The sequence below is a fragment of the Lytechinus variegatus genome, chromosome 3 (assembly GCF_018143015.1).
Source record: "Lytechinus variegatus isolate NC3 chromosome 3, Lvar_3.0, whole genome shotgun sequence".
Classification (NCBI taxonomy): Eukaryota; Metazoa; Echinodermata; class Echinoidea; order Temnopleuroida; family Toxopneustidae; genus Lytechinus; species Lytechinus variegatus.
Window position 1 is genome coordinate 33,214,909 of NC_054742.1, and position 21,299 is coordinate 33,236,207.

A 21,299-nucleotide genomic window follows, 5' to 3' on the forward strand; every position below is an offset into this window, starting at 1 on the left:
AGCTTGTTATTCGATTCAGCCCGTGATTCAGCGTTACATGTATGTGCATGTCTGGTAACCTCCTAGATGAAGCCACGGGTTGATATTCAAAAAAGGATCTGACTAATCTCTCGTCTCTTAAAGGTGAGTGTAACAGAACAAATAGAAGACCTGATTTGAATTTGAAATGCATGGGATTTGAAATCGAAATGGGCGTGTAATATTTTCCGTCGAATAAAGGTATCATCATACCATGGTAAAACGCGACAACGAATTAGAAATTGGCCATGTCATGCACTTTGTTTTCCAGGCATATTTATATTAAAACGCTGTTCCATCATTTCTAATTATACTTCTCACATATCAGGCGTTGTAGCTCTCCTGTTGGATGACACAAATGTTCCGAGTTCAGGGCTGTCTCGCTTGTATCCTGGCCAATTTCTCAGGATCAAAATTATAAAAACATAACCGGATCGGGCGACGTGAAGCCAAGAAAATGTCCTTTTCATTCGTTTTTTAAATCCACCCAGGTTGATGTATCACAAAACCTACACATCCGGTATGATGAGCTGTGAGCATAGTGATAGTGAATGATCACCATGATGCTCAATGAAAAATTATTTAAATAATAAGATGAATAGTGGGGAATGGGACTGTGTAGCAGTTTTCAATAAATCTCTCATAAAAATATTTATTTTTTAGAAGTCTTGTACTATTATCATTATTTGTTTGGCGTCACTTGTGCCTGGGAGGCGGAAAGTGAACTTAATCACTATGACCCGCAGGTCTCTCCTCCCATCTTACCACTATCAAATGTGTTCTTTGAAAGAACACCTTTGGTGTTGATGCTGTCAAGAGTAAATCACCAGAACATGCTGTAGAATGGTTAAGGTACAAATAGAAGGGTAAGAGAATGTGCTTGAATACTATTTACTACAGTATCTGCTTATCAATGAATGGAAGGGGACGTTTGTTCATGGGAGTGACAAAGTAAATGTTCAATGCAACTGATCAAATTTTATTTGCAACCAAAACTTTACTGCATAGCATGTCTGTACTGGTACCAAGCCTATGCAGTGCAATGTTTTCATTTAATATAACAGCACTTGAAATCATTCTCCTCTTCCTCTTCATGCTCTTGTACTTCTAGTGAGAGTATCATGGAGAGATGATACTGCCAATCAAGAATACTAGAGTAGATATCGAGGAAAATACATAAGTTGTAGAAAACGCCTTAAAATCTAAAAGAAGAAAAAAGACGGTTGAGAAAAGAAATAGATTCACAAATAACCTGTATTCAGTCCACCCCTCTGTCATTCTCTTCATTATTATTTTCTTTCTCTATAACTCTATCAACCCCATAAACCCAATTAGTCACTATATTTTTGTATTTCATCCAAGTTCGGTGAGCTATTTTATTTCATTTAGTCGACACAATATAAAACCTTGGTTGCTATCACGGTTAGGAAAGCTACATGGGGTGAGAAGGCTAAAGGAAGGAAGACAACACGGCGATGTCTTCCTCTCAATGGGTATCCTCTATCAACAGGGTACTTCATTTTCACATGACAAGTCAATCGAAAGGGGTGGGTATTTTACACAAGGGGTGTAGAAATTAACCCCTTAAATTTGCTGTTTACAATATATTATGGCTGTTAACTGTGGAGGGTCCAGGGTCGGTATTTTCACGTTTGAAAAGAGAATAGAAATGTGTGTTTTGTTAAGGAATGATTGCTTGTCAAAATATTTCGACGAGAAAATCTAAAATGTAGTGACGATTACCCCCCTCTTTTTTAAATGGTCGTTTATAACTTTCCCGCTTCAAGGACTATTTCACAAGCCAATAATTAAAATGAAATGTCAGCAAACATGATGGTTTAAAGGATACACTGGTCATCTTAGAATGGAATGAAAAATCGAAATAAAAAAAATATTATGTATACAGCAACATCCTTTACAAGTACATGTAACTGAAACATTCAGTGATATATAAGACGTTACAAGCTTAGGAATAAGATCACCATGGCTAAGATTTGTAGATAGGAAGTAAGTCATCTTCTCAAAGGTATCTTTAAGTTTTGGTAATTTCAAAAAGTGTTGGTCACCTTTAAGTTGAAAACTGCATTGCATGCCTAATGACTGTCATGGAGTGGATGGATGTCTACTGCGCTTAACATTAAAAAGTACTGTGGCCGGACTCGGACAAATATGACATTCAAAGGGTGTTTTTGTTGTTTTTTGTGGGGGTTTTTAAGGTATAAAATGTGAAAGGCTACGATTTCAATGGCCTGTAGCATTATGATTTGCAAAACAATCACTAAATTTGTAAGATAGGTATTCAGATGGCCCTTTAAAACAGTTCAAAGCAAGGACACTAACTAGACTAGGCACTATAATGAACATGAAAGCAAAAAAAAACCACTTCAAATAATTACAAAGCATGAACGAACTAGGGGGCATCTACGTATCTTTTGTAAGGTTGACATGTTAGTATTATTGAAAGTTCATTCACTGAAGCTTTAGATGAGTTTCTAAAGAGATATACTTGGGTAAAAAATATATCTTTCATTGCAGTCATAATATCACATACCAAACATACTGCAATTCAAAACACATGCAGGTCGTACCCAAACTTGAACTTGGAGCGCAGAGGCCATTGCCTTTTCGATTTCAAAATAATGAGAACAATGGGAGGATTCAATTTCGATTACGTTGAGAAAATGGCTAGTATGGGGAGGGGTATAGAGGTATGGGAGGTGGGGGGGGTTGGGTAGGTTAATGACTTTCCGCCCTTTTACAAGGTACCACAATTATAAATTGAATAATGATTAATGTGAAAAATAATGACGTACATTTAGCACGTGTGAAACCAAACTAGAAAATTATTAGAATCACGAACGCTAATCACAGCCAAGTATACAATCGTAATAATTATTACGATGATTCAAGATTTTCTTCTTCTTTAACTTTTTGCACGGTCGTTGAAAGCTTCTTTCAGAAACCCACGCCCCAGTATTTAAGTCAGTGCTACTTCTTCTCCTTCTCCCTTTCTCCTTCTTTTTCTTCTTCTTCTCCTCCTCCTTCTTCGTCTTCCACGATTACTAGTTTTAGTACTACCCCCATCAGTACCACACTTCAGCTACAACTCTTGCTGCTATTGATGCTGCGTCTCGTAATTTCACTTACCCCACCCCCATCCCCTTCAAATCTTGATACATGTTTCGGTGATCTGTGGTCTCCGCCCCTAGAAACAAGGACGTCACGGTAATTACTTCAGTGGCCTGGACGTTAACTTTCAACGCGGATGTTATGCGCTTGTACCCTGACAGCAAGCTATTGTCTATAACATGATTCGTAAATTTTATTTAAGTGAATCTTCAAGAAAATGGTTTGAATGACTGAACGTGATGGACTGAATATTCTTCAGAGGATCTTCAGAGATCGTTCTACATTTAGAATCGTGTGCTGCATAATTGTGATCTCGTGACAAAGGAACATAGTCCTATAGTCTTTCAATTTTAATTGAAAATCAAGAAGTGACACTGAAACTCGTATACAAATAGGTCGAAAATTTCTTTTAAAATTTTTTTAAGTGTTATTTTCTTTTGAATTCTTACTGAATCAACAAATCCACATTCAAATATATAGGATATGATGGCAAGAAGGATATGGTGTCAAACTCTGGCAGGAATTTTCAGAGTTACCGGAACTTAATGAACTGGATATTGACGAACGACGTATAAACGAGTTGATGGGATTTACAAAGAATCATACCGGTGGCTGGCAGAGGATCATGACGGATCTAGTTTAACTATCTCTCTATTTGGTGTCATGTTGTCAATAGTGCGGATGCTAGCTAATACAGAGTTAATGATCAAAAGAAATCTAAGTATTGAACTCATTGGCAGGAAGCTCGCGGAAGCTGTGTTGGAATAATATGGAAATTTACATGGTATATACTTCCATCGTTATGACATACCAGTTAAGACTTCTGTAAAACGAACTTCGATTCCACAGTGCTTTTGCCAAGAATTCGTCAGAATCCATCAGTGACGCTACGTATCATTGATGTTATCAGGACTCGGCGAGTCATTAGGCATCATTCTCTGAGATTTCATTTAGCGAAAATATATTTTTGTATGGTTCTGTTTCTTTTTCAAGACGCTTTTTCAAAATTTGTGCTAAGTGAAGATTACATTACACATTTACTCGATATGTTCTAGATGAATACTAACAAAGTTAATCGATTAGAGTTTGTTCATTGTAACGCACTTCGCAACGGGATGCTACCGGTAAAATCAAAGACCAAATGAGTTGGAGTACCCTCATAGTTTTGTGAAGCTCAATACTCAAGGGAATAAAGATGGCGATCAGTTATTATATCATGCTGTTCATTCAAATAATGTCGACTTTGAATTATGGACTCGCAGCATTGGGTGGTGGGACTCCAGTTAACGGTGTCGACCCAGAGTGGCAGGCAATCGTCTCTAAACATCTGTGTCCATTGTAAGTATATCATTCAAAATATTAAGCCAACAAGGCAGTTCTAGAGCATAGGCCCCCTAATGTGTGTGAGTGGAATAAAAATTATTTTCATTATTATCAAGGGAACATGTTCCTTTTATCTGTATATTCTGCAAGACTAATGTATTCATCACTAGTAAAAAAAAGAGACCAAAAAATCAAATAGTAGAATACTGATTTCTTTTTTTAATCTGATGTAAATGATACTTTCACTAATCTTCTACAAACAGTTATATGCACTTCATAGTTATATATGCAAATGAGAGAGTGATGAGATCTCTTACTAACTATAAATCGATTACAATATTTGTGTATGTGTACAGATTTGAGGACTCTCCATCAAATCACAATTGAGCAAGATCAGGGAGAGACCAAACTTTGTATCACGTTTTATTATGAGACAGTTGAAATATATATTTTTTTCATAATATACAAAAGATAAAGTGATTGGGTGGTTTCATCGACTTCCTCCTTTGCATATACCGACCAGAGTGTTTGTGAGATTAAGCGAACGTTAATATGTCATGACTTTCTTATTCAAGATCCGATTTCATGAAATTTTCAACATCTCTCCTATCAAATCTCAACTTGTTATTGGGCTGGACTTTCATTATAACTTGCAACGAGTAGACCCGCATTAGAAAGACTTTCAAGTTGATAAAATTGATAATCAGATTAAGTAATTAATATAAATATAAAAATAAATCACGTAAATATGCCCCTGGGTAACAAAAAAATAATCGTAAAAATATTAGATTCTGAATATAATTATGAATTATATTACAGTCACAGGTAAAATTAAAACACATTGCGTGCACGATAACCATTATTTTCCCATCCATCAAAAATCTTAAGTACAAACAAAGTCAAGGTAAAGGTGGATTATTGCCTTATTTCACCTTCGCCAAACAAATCCGGTAACATGGCGACCACAGAAAATGTCGGATCCTGTGGATGATATGGTTTGAGTTCGTTGATCAGTTATGATATGCCTCACTAGTGTGATTCATGTCCTGGCAACTGTTTCACAGAGATATTCGAAAATCTACGCCTGACTTTACGAATGAGAGGAACACGTTCTTGGATCATGCGTTTTTGCATTATACTTCTCTGCTACAAATGAAATTTGATTGGTGGATAAAATTTAAGACTTTGTATTAATGCATTTTTTAAATAGAAAATTACAATTTGTCGAAAATCGATTAGGGTTAGTGAGAATTCAGATCCGACGTACTTGTCACTGGGGAAACTTTGTCGTAGGAGCTACATGACTTGTCGGCGATGTTCCAGTCGCTCTAAAATTTTGCGTAATTTTACACACTATAATATTTATGGAATAGCCCCGTATGATAGTCATCTCGGTTGGCTTTCCAGCGAAATCAACCACAAGTTAAAACCAAAACCACCTTATTAACCCACATCATTTCGGCTTCACACTACTTGGATTCGGTGTCTTTGTTGGACCCTTATAATTTGATGATTTTAATAAATACATAGAGCCTAAATACGTTCTCATCAAATTACTTGTATCGATTATACCAATGCCGGTGTGACCAACTTTGGTTTAAAACATGATCAATCCATTGAAAACAGAGGGAAACACGGAGAGGAGTGAAGTCGACAAGTTTTCCAATATTTATTAATGACCTATTTTGTTATGGTGTTTGTTATGGTACAAAAAAATATAAAAAGATTTTTTTTGCATTGATTTACCACAATCCCGGGGGGGGGGGGCACTTCCATTCACGAGTGGATACCATGCGCGACCATTGGGTCTCGAAAAGCACCCAAAACACGTAATTTCCATATTCTGAAAATGCACCCCTTAACAAATATTGGCGTTTGAAACCCTACCCGTAACAAGTATTTGAAACAAAACGATACTCTTGGCAAATATTCCCTGAAATGAACCCCTAAACAAGTACAGGAATGTTTTATTGTTACGGGTCCTTCGGTCGTCGGCTTTACCTTATTTGGTTTAGTACGACCCCATCTTCTACACCTCGTGCAAATCGGACTCTAAACACGAAGTATTTGGGACAAAAAGGACATCCTTTATAAAAACATTTTAATTTTGTTTTATCATCCCCACAAATTCGACCCTAAACACGTAATTTTCCTAGCGAAATAGATACCCTTTTTCCTTATTTTTGTGTTTTTGACACCCTTATCACGTTACGTACGTAACGTGCCCTATCGTGAAAAGGACATCCCTTTTACGTGTTTTTTGGTCGCGCATGGTATCCACTCATCAATGTATGTGCCCCCCCCCCCCCCCGGGACCACAATAAACCTTAAATGATGACAATAAATATTTTGTACATCACTCCCAGATATAAAAAGTGTCTACAGCAAATAGCGCTGAATAAAATACACTGTATGTATTGATTATTAGGTTCCTGCATGTAGTCTACTCATTTGAAACCTATCACCTCCACTTCCTCTCATCATTGTTTAAAATTTGGTAAATGACCTTTGAGGCATGGGAACCAATATGACATCGATATGCCTACAAACAAAGTACTTCCTAAGTGAACCAATACATCCGGTGTCGTTGTCAGAGTCTACCGATCGACGAGCGCAAAATAACACGATAACGTTCTCAAAAAGGTTGCACCAAAAATTAGCACAAAATAGCGTCATTTTCCACGTCTTTTGTACGTCATCAAATAGTCCAACCTATAGCAATATACTGCTCATAATTATAAGAGTGATACATTGCGGACATATGAGAAAGAGAATATGACGTTAACTGTCTATAGTTCAGAGGAAAGCTTTCTTTGAAGTGGTCTGTCAGTCATTTTCACATGAAAACCCCCTTAGCCAATTACATGGCAGGGTTTCAGTAGTTCATAACACTTGTCAGGGAAAATCACTTTCAATCACACGAATAGATCTGAAAACATCGAAGAGTTCGTCATTTCAAGCGTTTAGTTCATCTGCAGTCCAAATTCAAAATTGGAGGCATCTGTCATACGTCATTTATGGCAATTTCTTGGCTATAAGATTACTCACAAGAAATATTTGAATTATAAGACTTTCCGTGAACAAAATTAATATATGATCACCACATTTTTTTATGATCTGGTTTTGAATACTGTTGAAACATGTAAATTGATAATTGTGTTGAATTTGTTGTTTTATTCATCTTTGTTCGTTTCTTTTCAAGGCGCAATAATTAGTTGTGTGTGTGTTCTTAGACAAGATATTTCAAATGAAATATATTACAAATATGCCAGGAACAACATGAATTTCCATCTATGAAAGGATGGCGTGTACAACCAGTTAGCTCCTGTTGTTTATTATTACAGAAATCAATACAAAGAAAAATACTTGCACAGTTAATGGCATAATGAACCAAACATTTGACGTAACCGGATATGGCAGATGGAGCAAAGTTTTGAACAGTTTTGACCAATTTAAATAGATTTCGACATATCCAGAATATAGTATAGTATTCAATTTTCCCATTTCCTTTTTCTTTATTTTTCAGTTTTTTTTTTCTTAGTCTTGATTTTGTTTTCGAGGGAGGGGAATGGGCATGACCCAAGCCCGATTCTATACGCATGTAAACATTCGTGATTTTTTTTTTATTTTTTAATTCAATCGAAATTCGTATGAAAGTTTGTAAATGCTTAGATATTGAGTACCTGCATATTTTTTTTTCAATGCTAAACATATAGGCCTACATATCTTTTCAAACCATTAACACATATGTGTTCGAACGTAAATCCCACAGTTGACTACTGGATTTTATGATCCTTCACCAAAACTTATCCTCGAGCTTTAACAGTTGACTTTAGCCTACATGTAATAGTATAGGCTAACGCTACATGGATGCCAAAACCCAAGAAGAGAAGCAATCTTATCAAAAAAAGAGTAAATCAAGAGGAAAAATTTTAAACAAGTTTCATCAAAATCGGTTGTAAAATAAGCAATTTATGGATGTTTAAAAAGTTTTGTTGCACTTTCTTTGGGTATCCTCAAATTGGCAAACATGCTACAAATTGCTGATTTTGTGAACAACCTTCATATGTTTTTTGTCCACAAATTTTCAGACTTTCCCTTTTATTTTACATATTTCACATCATTTCCTCCTGACCTTGAGATATGTGGTGTGAACTATATTCTCCCAAGACTTATGTTTTGCCCAAACGGAGGCAAGATGCAATTTCCTAGGTTTAAGAAACATTGAAAATGAATACCCTACAATTAAAATCTGTTCCATCGTACTTCATCCAGCTCCAAACCCCATACACTATCTTCTGCTATGCTAGCACATCCTGATTTTAGGTGTGCGATTGACCGAAGATAACTATACGCATGACTATGTGGTGGCTAATAATTAGGCTTACAGTTAAGTGCTGATCACTGTGCAAAATGCTAAAAGAGATGAATATTCATTGGTCCTATGTATACGCAGGTAGTTTTTCAATGCGACTTTCATATTTTACTTCCTGAAACATTTCCAGCAAATCAGATGCCATATTAAATGTACAATTGCACCTGAAGCCACATTCGAATTAACAGAATTACAAAGAAAACTGATTCCCCCGATACTAATAACACGTTTAAATCTTTTAGGTGAATGAAACTTACTTTATCCATAGCAATAATGAAGATTAGGTACACCAAAGAAGAATGAACAGTCATCCCAAGCACATTTATACCTATTATGAAAAAAAAAAAGAAAACAGGGATGAAATTGATTAAATTTCGGCGTTTGAGTGAAGCTGCTTAATCGGTAGGTATCTAATCGACAGGCTAACCAACTTCCCTTTACTTTTTAATAAAAGCATTGATTTTGTAATTCATATTTTGTGCAATAAAAACACATGAACTAACACTGATGATGGTAACCACATATTATATTACGTACATGTTGGTCTATAGTTTGATTTGATTCAGTTTCCACATTTCATCAAGAATAGTATACAAGTAAAAAAAAACATAATAATAAGCAAACATTTTCCACCATAATTACTTCGTTGTCAATATCCTAAGTAAAATATATCATCAATAAAATTGTAGGAGACCTTCCTCTTCTTATGTTGGTTTGAGTGGCGATTAGTCATATTTGACTTTTATCGCCAATGGCTCTATCTATAAAATCTCAATTCTCACATAATGATGTTATTACCAATATGATGTATACATGAATATAAACAAGATAATTATAGTATATACAAAGTTTGTCGTAATTCTTGTCCAAATGGCATATAAAAAATCTTGAGCTACGAGCTTGAAATTGATGGAGGCCTGGAAAGGAAAAGTGAGAAAAAAAGCAAACTACAAGGCAATAGACGGGACCCTTTTTTATTGCAAAAATGAAAATAACGAAGGAAAGTATATAGGACAATAATGAAAAAAAGACGAGAATAATCATAATGCTGATAAAAGTGAAAGAGAAAGTGCAAAACTTGCTCAAGCTCATAGAAAAAAGGTGAGAGGGGGATCAGATTTGGGAAATGATATAGCCATGACATTCATCACTGTTATTAAAAAGCCCTTTTCAAAATAAGGCACTAAAACAAACAATATAAAACTTATATAACACAACAAGAAGGAAACGTATTGTAGACCATTCAATGTGTACTATACAGGTATTGGCTATAAATTAGATATATCTTTTGTTTAATCCTTCGCTTCTTTGCCGTTTCTTCTCCCATTTCTTTTATTCCGGTTCTCTTTTCATTATTTTTTTTTCATCCCCTTACTCTTTTTTTCTTTTTTTTTCTCTTGCGTTTCTTATCTAGATTTACATGTGAAGAATGGTGTGATTGCAGCGAGATGGAATCTAATTTTGTTTTCGGCAATTCGACTATCGAAGTATCTCCCATGTGCTGTAATTCCAGTTTTTCAGCGGATGGCAAATTAAAGAGTAAGAATTACAAATACAAATCGTTTCCGAATTCATCCGAAATTCTTTTTAGATAACCATATAAACACATACATGCATAAACGCACCCAACATACACTTACACACATATATATACACACACAGATAAATTTATGAAAACGGCACTAGTCAGCATTTGTTATTAACTATCGTGTGTTTGTATGTCCTTTTTTGTATAAGGTATTTGACAGTTAACATGGTTATAGGGATGCTCCGGGCTGACGATATTTATATTTCAATAAATAAAGTAAAATTTACAGAGCAAAATGCTGAAAATTTCATCAAAATCGGGTAACAAATAGCATTATTGAATTTTAAATATTTGCATTATTCCAGTGAAACAATTCTAGGCTTGTCTTCATTAATATTCATTAGCTGGGCTAATGATGTCCTTGATGTCATATCCCACTAGTTGTTTTGTATTTTATTATATGAAATTAAGTTGATTTAATTTGTTTCAACCAAGAACTGAAACAATTGGATTGACGAATGATCAAGTACATTATAGTTATTTCTTGCTGCAACTTATAATGGATAAACATCATCTACATCTGCATGAAAAAAATGAAACAATTATGATTTCATGTAATAACATAAGACAAAGGAAAGTGGGGATGTGACATAATCAGCCCATCTAATGCATATTTATGAAGACATGCCTATAACTATTTAATGCAATTCTTTAAAATTAATAACTTCGTTATTTGTCTTTCGATTTGATGATATTTTCAGCATTTTACTCTATTTATTGAGATACAAATATCATAAGCCCGGAGTTTCCATTTAATACCTCAGTTACATTCCATTCCGATTAGGTTAATGTATTTTGGGGGTCATTTTAAACTAGTTGCCGATCGGACACCAGTGGTCATATTCTCATGGCCGGGGTTCTAAGGTATCATTGGGGGTGCATCGGACAAAGATAGCTTGGAGTCAACTTTTCCGATGTCTCAACCATGTGTCCACAGTCCATCGACCTTTCTAAACGTCCACCCATCCTTGACACATCGTTTATGTATCGTCCGATGTCCCTAGCATCGGGGATCAAGTCATTGAGAGTAACTAGCGGACAATCGGTCCATTATCGACCGACGTTTGTCCAGACGTCAGTCCTAACTGAGGTTGTCACTGACCACCGATTCCCTACTGGTATACATCGATGTATGGTCATTGTGACTGACATCGGCCGGACATCGGTCGGTGATAACAGATGCATTGGGGCCCTTTATAAACGGCGTCATTTCGCACGTACATCTTTCAGCGCATTTTGTACACTACATAACACAATAACAAAACGCAACCAAAAAGAAGCCAATAGAGAAAAGAGACCAGGACAAAGCCATCGTAATGAATTGACCGTGCCAGGTAGGGTGGCCATTATTTACCTCTTGACTGAAGAAATTGCCATCGGCCAGTATACCGGCCGACAATCGCCCATACATCGTACGATTTCCAATAATTGGACACCAATTATCATACGATGTCCAGTTTATCGTCCGGCTATCGCACGAGCACCGGAAGATAAATCGGAGAATAGTACATGTCCGGCCGTTAATCGCTGCCTTCCTGCCCCCTAAAAATATCTTTGGAAACAGAAGCCCTATGATCATCGGTGGGTGTATGGACGGCCTCTGCCCGATAGAATTTGTATTAGCGATGTGTTAAAGATTATCGAACCGATGTTAATAAAATCGTTAACGCCATCGGCTAGCCCCGACATCCTGCCACTGGCCGACGAATGTGACTGACGCATTAGTCTATTTGCATAAGAAGCACCATCTTCCGAAAAAAACAGTGTGCTCTATGATTATCATTTATGTACGTGTAAATGTATCTTTGACCCCAATTAATTTGTTCACTATGTTCATGACGACGAATTTCTCACACTGATATAGGATACATTGATTGCGACGCCCTTCAAATGGACCAAGCTTATTTTAGGTGGTGGCCAACGGGTCGAAGCCCAAGCAGTGATGGAAGAAGTTGTCAACCTATTGCGATGGCGGGTGCACTACTGGAGCGAAAAACAACCGGAGACAATGGTCTTTACTGGAATGTGTGTCTCACTGCAAGTCATTGCCTAAATGTCACGGATCTATGCTCAGATCTACCCGCACAAGATAGTTGCAGTATTTGCACCAGGTAACTATGGGGTAATCTTTGACCATGTTTCACGTCTTTGAACCAGAAACGCGGGGCTCCTTGAACTGTTACTGCATTGTATATTGTATTATCATTCCAGTATCACTAATTATGCCTCGATTGAATTTAGTATACGACCTCTGGAGGATGCAGGTATTCTGCTAACAGCACGATCTACTACTAGGGTGTTGTACGATCGTTCAAATGTCGTAAGGATTTACGATCATCGAAGAGTCTTTTATGTTTTTAAGCCCTGAGTTAAACATTAAAACGAAAATAGAATCGTAGCAGCCCTTATATACATCATAAGATCATCAGCGCTGGGGTGCTGTAAAATAAATGGGCATCTGCGAAAGAGCATGGGATATCGAAATTACACATCCTACGATCAGAGCAGGGATATCGTACTTTCTCCGTAGTGCCTCTGTTTGACGTTACTTTTGAACCTCTGCAGTCTATCAGAAGAAATCTTTTGAAGGCTACTAATAATTTAATCGCAAATATCGTAGCTAGTCCGTAGCTCGACTCGTAGCAGAACGGGGCATTGGAGTGCTGCTAACACTGTCGAAGGTCGCGCGCGGCTTTTCTACCTTTGTATCCTCACGGGAAAGGCAAATAAGGGTTATTCCGAAATAAATATTCCACTTCGTTTTCTCATGGATAAAAATCGTTGCTTTGCCCAAACATTTTTGTTGCCATGAACTATAGCATTACACTGGTCAGTACCAGGGGACCATTCATGGCATAACTAGGTTAGCATGTCGAAAGTCTTCTGCTGATTTTTAGTTTGTCAATTGGAATGAAATTTAATTCATAATGATCTTGAATTATACTGAATAACAGTGGACAAACTGAATGTGGAGTAGATAAACCAATACCGACCCAATGCTAACAAGAATTTAAATGCTTATTTAATGATAATTTCCACACAGGGATACGACCTCGGTAACGGATGCCCCTACGCCTCGCTTGCCGGGCGAAGGAACTCTGACCACGATTACATCTGATCAACCCATGCCTAGCGGACTTACACCAGATCAGACGGAGTCTAGAAACACGGGGAACTCAAGTCATAATACGCAAGACGGACAAATTCCAGGTAGCAGCTTACGTTCTGCTTAATGAATAAATTATATCGAAAACATTTTGAAGAAACATTCGTCTTCCAAAGATTGTTTTATTCGAATTTCACACCGATCACGCACAAATGGCTCATCTTATCACATTCACAGGGTAACTTTAATTTTGTGAGAGTTAGAAATATTATAATATTTATCACTTATTCATATTTACATGTATTGATAATTTTCCTTTATTGAAATATAATGAAGAACAGGTAAAATAATCCTTCTGGTCAGCCGCCACATAAATGCGTTTTTTTTTTTCATCAGGATGAACATAGTATTACCATTGTTTGAATTCATTCAAATTGTTCCTTAATGTCAAATCTGTAAAAGTTAAAATATTGTATAATTCAAACAATAAAAAACAAAAGAAATATAGTGAGTGAAGGACATCGTCGACTCTCTGTCTCTCTCATTTGCTCGTCACTGAGATGTGCATATAACTGTTTTGTGAAAAATAAGCTAAAATTTAAAATGCCATAACTTTATTTTAAATTCGATTTTAATAAATTTTTCAGCTTTGTGCTTTCATTTTCTCTATTGATTAAAAGCAACATTTTTTTCTGGAGTGGACTTGACTATTAAAGACTCGCTGTCATGTTACAAAAATAACTGATGATTAATACGGTCTTCCTGTGCTGATGCTTATTATTTTTATGTGGCCTATTTCAATGCCATTTTATTGTCTTTTATTTTATTATCTAAACCACACCAATTAACCCCATTATATACAATGGAACAAATCTTGCAATATGGTGCAGAATAGTATATATTTGAACATGTTGAAGGTATGGGAATAGCCCATCTTGTTATTAGACCCAAATGGTATTTGTATTCGTAATTTGGGAGGGCACGATGACTGGGTCGCAATTCAAATTACATTTCTGATGTAGATTCAACATATTCCATGCCTGAATTGAATCACGAAAACTATAAGATCAGTTTACAGTTATTTTTTTAATTTCATATTATTTGTCTCATCTTTCCTTTTCATTGGTGTAATATTGTATTAAGAACTTTTTATCGTACTTATCAACAGACCAGCTGAGAATAGCTTTTATAATTGGCGTTGGAGTTGGTGTCGGTGTTGCAGTTTTATCTTTTATCTTGATTTGCTGCTTAGTCATCTACATCCGCAGGAAGATGAACAGGAATAGGGACCAAGATCAACAAACAAGCAGGTATAAAATGACCTTTTGCACTTTAACTGTCATATAGCTTCGATTTTTTTCAGCTCCATGGAAATGAGTAAGGTACAATGATTAGACATGATCATAGTTGAAGTATTTCATGAACTCCTGCAATAAAATAGTTGCAGGAGATTGCCGTTAAAAGTGTAAGTGTATGCGACAACGGTGAAACCATGGAGCTAACAGAGATAGCTCTATGGTGAAACTAAATAGTCGACTGATAACATACCACTAATTTGAAAACCAACAAGTTGTTGTTTAGAATTCATCTCTGTTAAGAAATGTGCCGAACAAAGTATCTATTAAAACCTCGCGCATTGAGTAGCATATCAAGACCTTGATATTATTATTACTTAAAGAAAACAAAGATATATGTAATTGTAGTAAATAGTAGACAAGGTTCCCAATCTTGTTCAAAAGTTGTGTTCGCAATATAGGTTACCAATAAAATTTAGGAGTGACTCGAAATGCTTACTATTTATTTTTCTTATTTTCAATTTTAAAATTCAGGACCAGCTACCAAGTGGATAGTAACCATTATAGTACAATTGAGCGACCTCTCCACAATGGCAACGGAAGAGCTAGTAAGTTCAAACGCGATCGCCATATAGAATATTTTCTAGTAATATAAACACTAAATGATTATCTCTTGAACGTTGAGCAATCAGTGATATTTGAATTTGGGTCAGACATGTTTATATCTTTTCTCACTGTATATGCACAGAAAATAAAAAGATTCACACTGACATTAGCCCTATCTTAACTGGGCTATTTCCGACGAACTTATACAGGGGGGGGGGGTCAATTTAACCCCCCCCCTCTGAGATTTCTGCCGTTGACTGCGCGATTGCCGCGAAAATTTGCACGCGCATAGAGCCAGATGTAAAATCCAAGACTGTATAGTAACATTTAAAAAATGATCACTTATATTTTGTTTTATTTAATTACGCCAATAAGCGTATGAAATTTGCGCTATTTTTATTTTTTGTGTATGTTTTTACCTTCAACCCACTTTATATAGATAGAAGACTGCTAATTTTGGGTGAACATCAATTTCTACATTTCTTACAAAAATCTACAAAAAATGCTTTAAAAATAATTAATTTCCTATGTATTTTATTGCTTTTTAATTCTTATGTATGTCTTTGGTTTTTCAAACCTTTGTTTTTTGGATGAACGCTGTCGGGGACCATTTTGCGATCATGAATTACGTAAAATAAATCCATCTAAAACAACAAAAGTAAAAATAATACATTTATTAATCTATGATTTTGGTTGAAAAACAAAGTTTGCATTGACTTTGTACACGGAATCACGTTTTTGATCAATTTTTGGACTGACATGCACCAACAAAATATTGCGTAATTTTCGACCCCCGGCGAGGTCAAAAACATTTGCGCAGTGGCGTAGCGACGAAACTGACCCCCCACAGTTTAATAATAATTAAACAAAGTACGTTGTGACTTGGTGATGGGGTAGTTTTGGTCCATGCATTGAGCTAACAGAGATGTACTGCAATGTCGAGCAAAAAAAATGGTGGGATTTGATTGACCTAAATGAAGAAAACAAGTTCTTGATGAAATTATTCAATGATTATTTTGGCTAATTAAAGGTCAAGACCATCCGAGGAAAATGCTGACTTAAATAAAAAAAAATAAAAAAATCAAACTAGCATAGAGCTAAAAAAAAATAATCAAAATCGGATGTAAAATAGGAAAATTATGAGTTTCACTAATTTTTCACAAAACAGTGATGTCCATCACTCACTATTTCTTTTGTTTTTATTGCTTGAATCATACAATAACAATATTTCATTTTTTTATAGATTTGACAATAGTGACCAACTTGACTAAACCATAAAACATTAAAAAACTGCTAATTCCACATGCTCAGGGAGGAATTAATCGGTTTCACTTGACAATGCATGATGAGAAAATTAGAACATTTCATATTTCATTTCGTATAATACAATACAAAAAAAATAATCAGTGTACGACGTCATAGTCTCCTCATTTTTATACCAGTGAAATTAAGCGAAACTTTAAAATGTAACTTTCTTATTTCGGATTTTTATGAAATTTGTGCTTGTTGGATTTTTCTCTTTTTATTCAAATCAACTTTTTGTTGGGGTGAACTTATCCTTTAAAGAGGATTTCGTTTTCAAATTATTAATTGCCAGTACCCGATATTAACGAAAATATTCATTGACCCGAAGTCTTACCTTAGATTTACGGATTTGTGTTTGAATCATTATAGTCATGATAGTGGTACATCCTTAAACCTTATCAAACTCATGTAAAAATAACCTCCGTTGTTTTGTAATGTCTGTCTTGTAATAAGTTAATAATATTGTTTTACTTATATCTCAAACAGTGTTTACAATATCTCCTCAATCGTCGGTTGACTCGGGAAGTCCCAGAACAAAGAGGAAAATGAAGAAGAAAAAGAGCAAGAAGCCATTGATTGCATCAAGTGATATGAAGCTCGAACCCCTAGCGACAGGTCCATATACAGAATATTACGCTGACCGATCATTGCCAAGCTATGCTGGCTTGCAATCAGTAGGAAGTGAATCCGCACTTGCAAAAGGTCCATTCAACATATTTGCAGAATACCAAGAACCCGATCTTGTCTTGCCTAAATCTGTTAACATGTGCATGTTCGAGGACAAAAGAATGAGTACATCTTCTTCATTTGGCTCGTTTAAACTACCAGGTGAATATATTGACCCAGTGGACCTTAATGGACCAAATAAATCTAAAGCTGAAAATAAAGATAAAGAATCTGAAATAAGTGGCGGCAGTGGCGTGGTGTCCCCAGATCAAGGGGCACAGAAACACTTTAAGCAAAGGGGTGACGAAAACGCAACAACTTCACCAATGTGGCAGGGGAAGCTGAAAGGCAAACAGAAGAAGATTGAAACATCGGCATCTTGCAAGGAAACAAGCAGCAGACAAAGTCCAAGTTCACCGGACACCCCCAAAGATGGAGCTTTATTTCAAGAATTGGTAGCAACGCTTAGTAGGAAGAAAAAACCTGTATCGAAGTCCGAATCTACTCCACTTGACATCGAAGGTGAGAATCCTTATGCAGAGGTTAGTGAAGCCTTCTTTTCAAACGAATCGCCAAGAGTGTCTCGCCAGCGCAGCCACAGTCAACCGATGGTTTCAACACTTTCCGGGTATCGAACCTATGAAGAAATCAAACCAATGGGTCATCAAGCAAAAAACAAAGATGATCGAAATGACGTAAGTGTTTTCGCCCCTGCTAATCCATATTTTGAACTGGAAGATCCTAATGCATCAAGGACACATTACTTTGAACTGGAAAATCTTAACGAAGAAACCTCCAACCAGCAATACTTCGTACTTGAGAAACCCAGTAGTTTGCCGTTAGAATCCAAAAAGAAAAAGAAGGGTGATGAGCAGAAAGCATTCTATGATCAATATGATAAAACGGCTACACTCTATCAAAATGATAAATGTGCAGTGAGTGGCTCGGGTTTTCGACATAACCACTTTGATCTATGCGTTGACAATGACTCCAATACGTGCCAGTTAAATGGTGTTAATGCGAAGGCACCAATGTATTTTCAGTTGGATACCCCACGAGAGAGATCAAGCCTTGGATCTATGGCACAGGAGTACATGAGCTCATCGGAAAATGAATTCGGTAAAGACCGGAACACCAGAGCAGAAGGGACATTGACATTCTATCCTGGAGGGAGAAAGAGGGCTTCTACGTACAGTTTGGAAGAACAGGCATATGACAAACTCAATCGAAGCGCTAGGAGTAGTCGTTCAAGCAACCGAAGAAGTATGATTAATACCGGTAGCTCTACACCACCCGATGGTCCTTACTCATGTATCTCTGTAAGTGAAGAATACAACCAAATTCCGAGACTTTCCAAAAATAAGAGCGTGAAGAAAAAATGAACAATCAATGAAGACACGAACTAAACTCTATCGCGATTTAAAAATTATATATTTGCCCTGTCTTGCCTTCATCGGTTGAAGCGAAATATAGACTATTGGTAAAGTCCCCAATTCGGTCGACATTTATACGGTCGCCGAGCAACTGGGTTATTACTTACCAGGCTTTTAACATTCGTGTTTTCCTTTTAAAGCAAAAAAAGCACATAGAAAATGGAAAGATTAGATTTTACACAATGGAGCTCCAGAGGTGGGGTAGTGAAAAAAAGATAAGAAAAAAAAGGAGGAAAAATTTGAAATAAAAAAATAGATACGGCGCGAAGCTCAATATAACCTCAGTTGCTGAATCAAGAGAAAATGACGTCACCTGACTCACCTTAATGTGATCTTGCTCCCTATCAAAATAATTTGGAGCCGCAGCTAGCTGGATGGGAAGTTCTCATTTGTTGTGAATATGGTATAACTCGTTAACACATCGTCGTTAAGTGTAAAAGTGAGAAATTGTTGAATAGATGTTGACAAGATTAACATCAACATAAGGGGAAGCCACTCATCAACAATATTATGAGTTTGACTTGTGCTTTCATGGACATATGACAATCATGCTGGTTCTTCTTGCTATATTGTCTTCGAAATATCGGTTCTTGTCATCCTTTGTTGTTGTTTCCTAAATAACTACCAACTATATGTACATCTTAGATTAAAAAAAATATATAACATGCTTAAAAAAATGTTATTTCACAAAAAAATAATGTTTTCCTGCATATTAATATGTCATGTTTATTTATTGTAGGATCTGCACTTGCATTGTGTCTAATCATATTTCTTACGTCATTTTTCTAATTTGAAAAAAATGGAATGTATATTTACCACACCCTATCTCCCTTTTGTTAAGAAGGATCCTGTGTATAAGAACTGGTGGATGATAACATTTATTTGGATTAAATGCGACAACAAAACGTTAATTCATGGATGGTATTCCAATGTTGCATTAAAACAATGTTCAAGCAGACCATGATCAATGCACAGTTGTAATTGTAACATGCTAGTATTTAATACACTTTCACTGGCTTTAATTTACAAATGGACCGTTTCAAGAAAATTTCAATCAATTGCAAGTCAATATTAGATCCCAAGATTAACCATGAATATCGACTGATTGTTTGTTTGCTACTTGCAACAGAAAATGTGGCAGAGGTGACTACGGTTAACACTTTCTTACAATAAAAATCTTAAATGGAAATTTCCAATAAAAGTTGAAATATGTGTAGATGGTTAATAAGCTAGTGGAGTTAGATGGTTTAAAGCAGAGTTTTATGGGAAATATCCGATGTACAAAAATAGGAATGTAATGTACATAAACTTACAAAACAATCTTTTATTCATTTTGTGGATAGATAAACTAACGGAAGGACAAAGGTGATGTATAAAAGGGAATGTGACCATGTAACATCCGATGCAACTATATGACAGGAGATATCCCAACGGCACCTATCAACCAAGTTTAGTTGAAAAAAAGAGAGCAACTGTTGAAAATATATTCTCCCTAACAGAGTATTGAGAACTAACTTTATTATTTGACCTCCAATGACCTCTGGCAGCATAACAACATTATGTTACCCCAAGTGTATCACCCCTGTTTGGTTCACATTTTAACAAAAGTTACCAAGTTATGTGTTACATATCGAGTCTTGGAAGCACAGCAAAACGTATGACAAGAAAGTCATGCAGGGACTCTATATATGACTTCAAAATAATGACATTGACCTCACCATGTGACCCCCACCCCCCACCCACGACAGCACCGCAACAGAATGGTACCCCCATGTTTGGCTACAATTTGACCAGGGTCCCATTGCAGAAAGATTTGCAATCAATTGCAACTCTAAAAATCATGCGCAACTTGATTTTTAACAATTCAACAGCGCGCATGAAAGACTTGAGATTGATTTTTTTACCTGCGTTTAAAGGCAAATCTTTCTGCAACGGACCCCAGCAGTTGTTAAGTTATTCGTCATAAGAGAGTTTGGAAAGTGAACTTAAACATTTGTGACGGACGGACGCCATTTGTGTATACCCGAGTTCCGCTCTGACCCCGTGGAAGCACAAAAAATGACATCTTCATACCTGTATCGTAAGAAGTGTATCATAAGTGTTACGTATCATGCATATCGTAACAAGTACAAGATGAATATTGGTTTACATAACATAATGTCTTTATTGTGTATGATATACAGCTAGAGACAGGATTGCAATACATTCATATCGTATCACAATATTACAGTTTAATGATCATTCGGCCATTGGGAATGAAAATATTGGTAGTTGAATACAGAACGCGTTGTTGTGCAATGGATGATTGTTTCAAAAAGCTATTTATTGATATTTTATTGATATACATTGACAGTGGATATTGAGGGAAATTTATACTTTATAAAATAAGTAAACATATATGTATTGGAGAATTCTTTCTTTCTACATTTGATTCTTTTTTATTTCATTTATTCAG

The 21,299-nt window shown here is 36.1% G+C and overlaps 1 protein-coding gene across 1 annotated transcript; it reads left to right on the forward strand.

The window, feature by feature from the left end:
- Window positions 1-3,020: 3,020 nt before the first annotated feature.
- Window positions 3,021-20,887, forward strand: LOC121410817. Its single transcript, XM_041603129.1, has 7 exons — window positions 3,021-4,485; window positions 10,260-10,384; window positions 12,298-12,544; window positions 13,477-13,643; window positions 14,708-14,849; window positions 15,369-15,442; window positions 17,232-20,887. The coding sequence occupies exons 1-7, from the start codon at window positions 4,343-4,345 to the stop codon at window positions 18,791-18,793; spliced, it is 2,460 nt and encodes an 819-aa protein (XP_041459063.1). The 5' UTR covers window positions 3,021-4,342; the 3' UTR covers window positions 18,794-20,887.
- Window positions 20,888-21,299: the final 412 nt, after the last annotated feature.

What these genes read in the sequence shown, in the direction of transcription:
- LOC121410817 (XM_041603129.1), top strand. Translation starts at nt 4,343, where the DNA reads ATGGCGATCAGTTATTATATCATGCTGTTCATTCAAATAATGTCGACT. An exon ending in AGCGGATGGCAAATTAAAGA is followed by an intron (nt 10,385 to 12,297) that starts GTAAGAATTACA and finishes ACACTGATATAG; the next exon opens with GATACATTGATTGCGACGCC. An exon ending in CAAGATCAACAAACAAGCAG is followed by an intron (nt 14,850 to 15,368) that starts GTATAAAATGAC and finishes TTTAAAATTCAG; the next exon opens with GACCAGCTACCAAGTGGATA.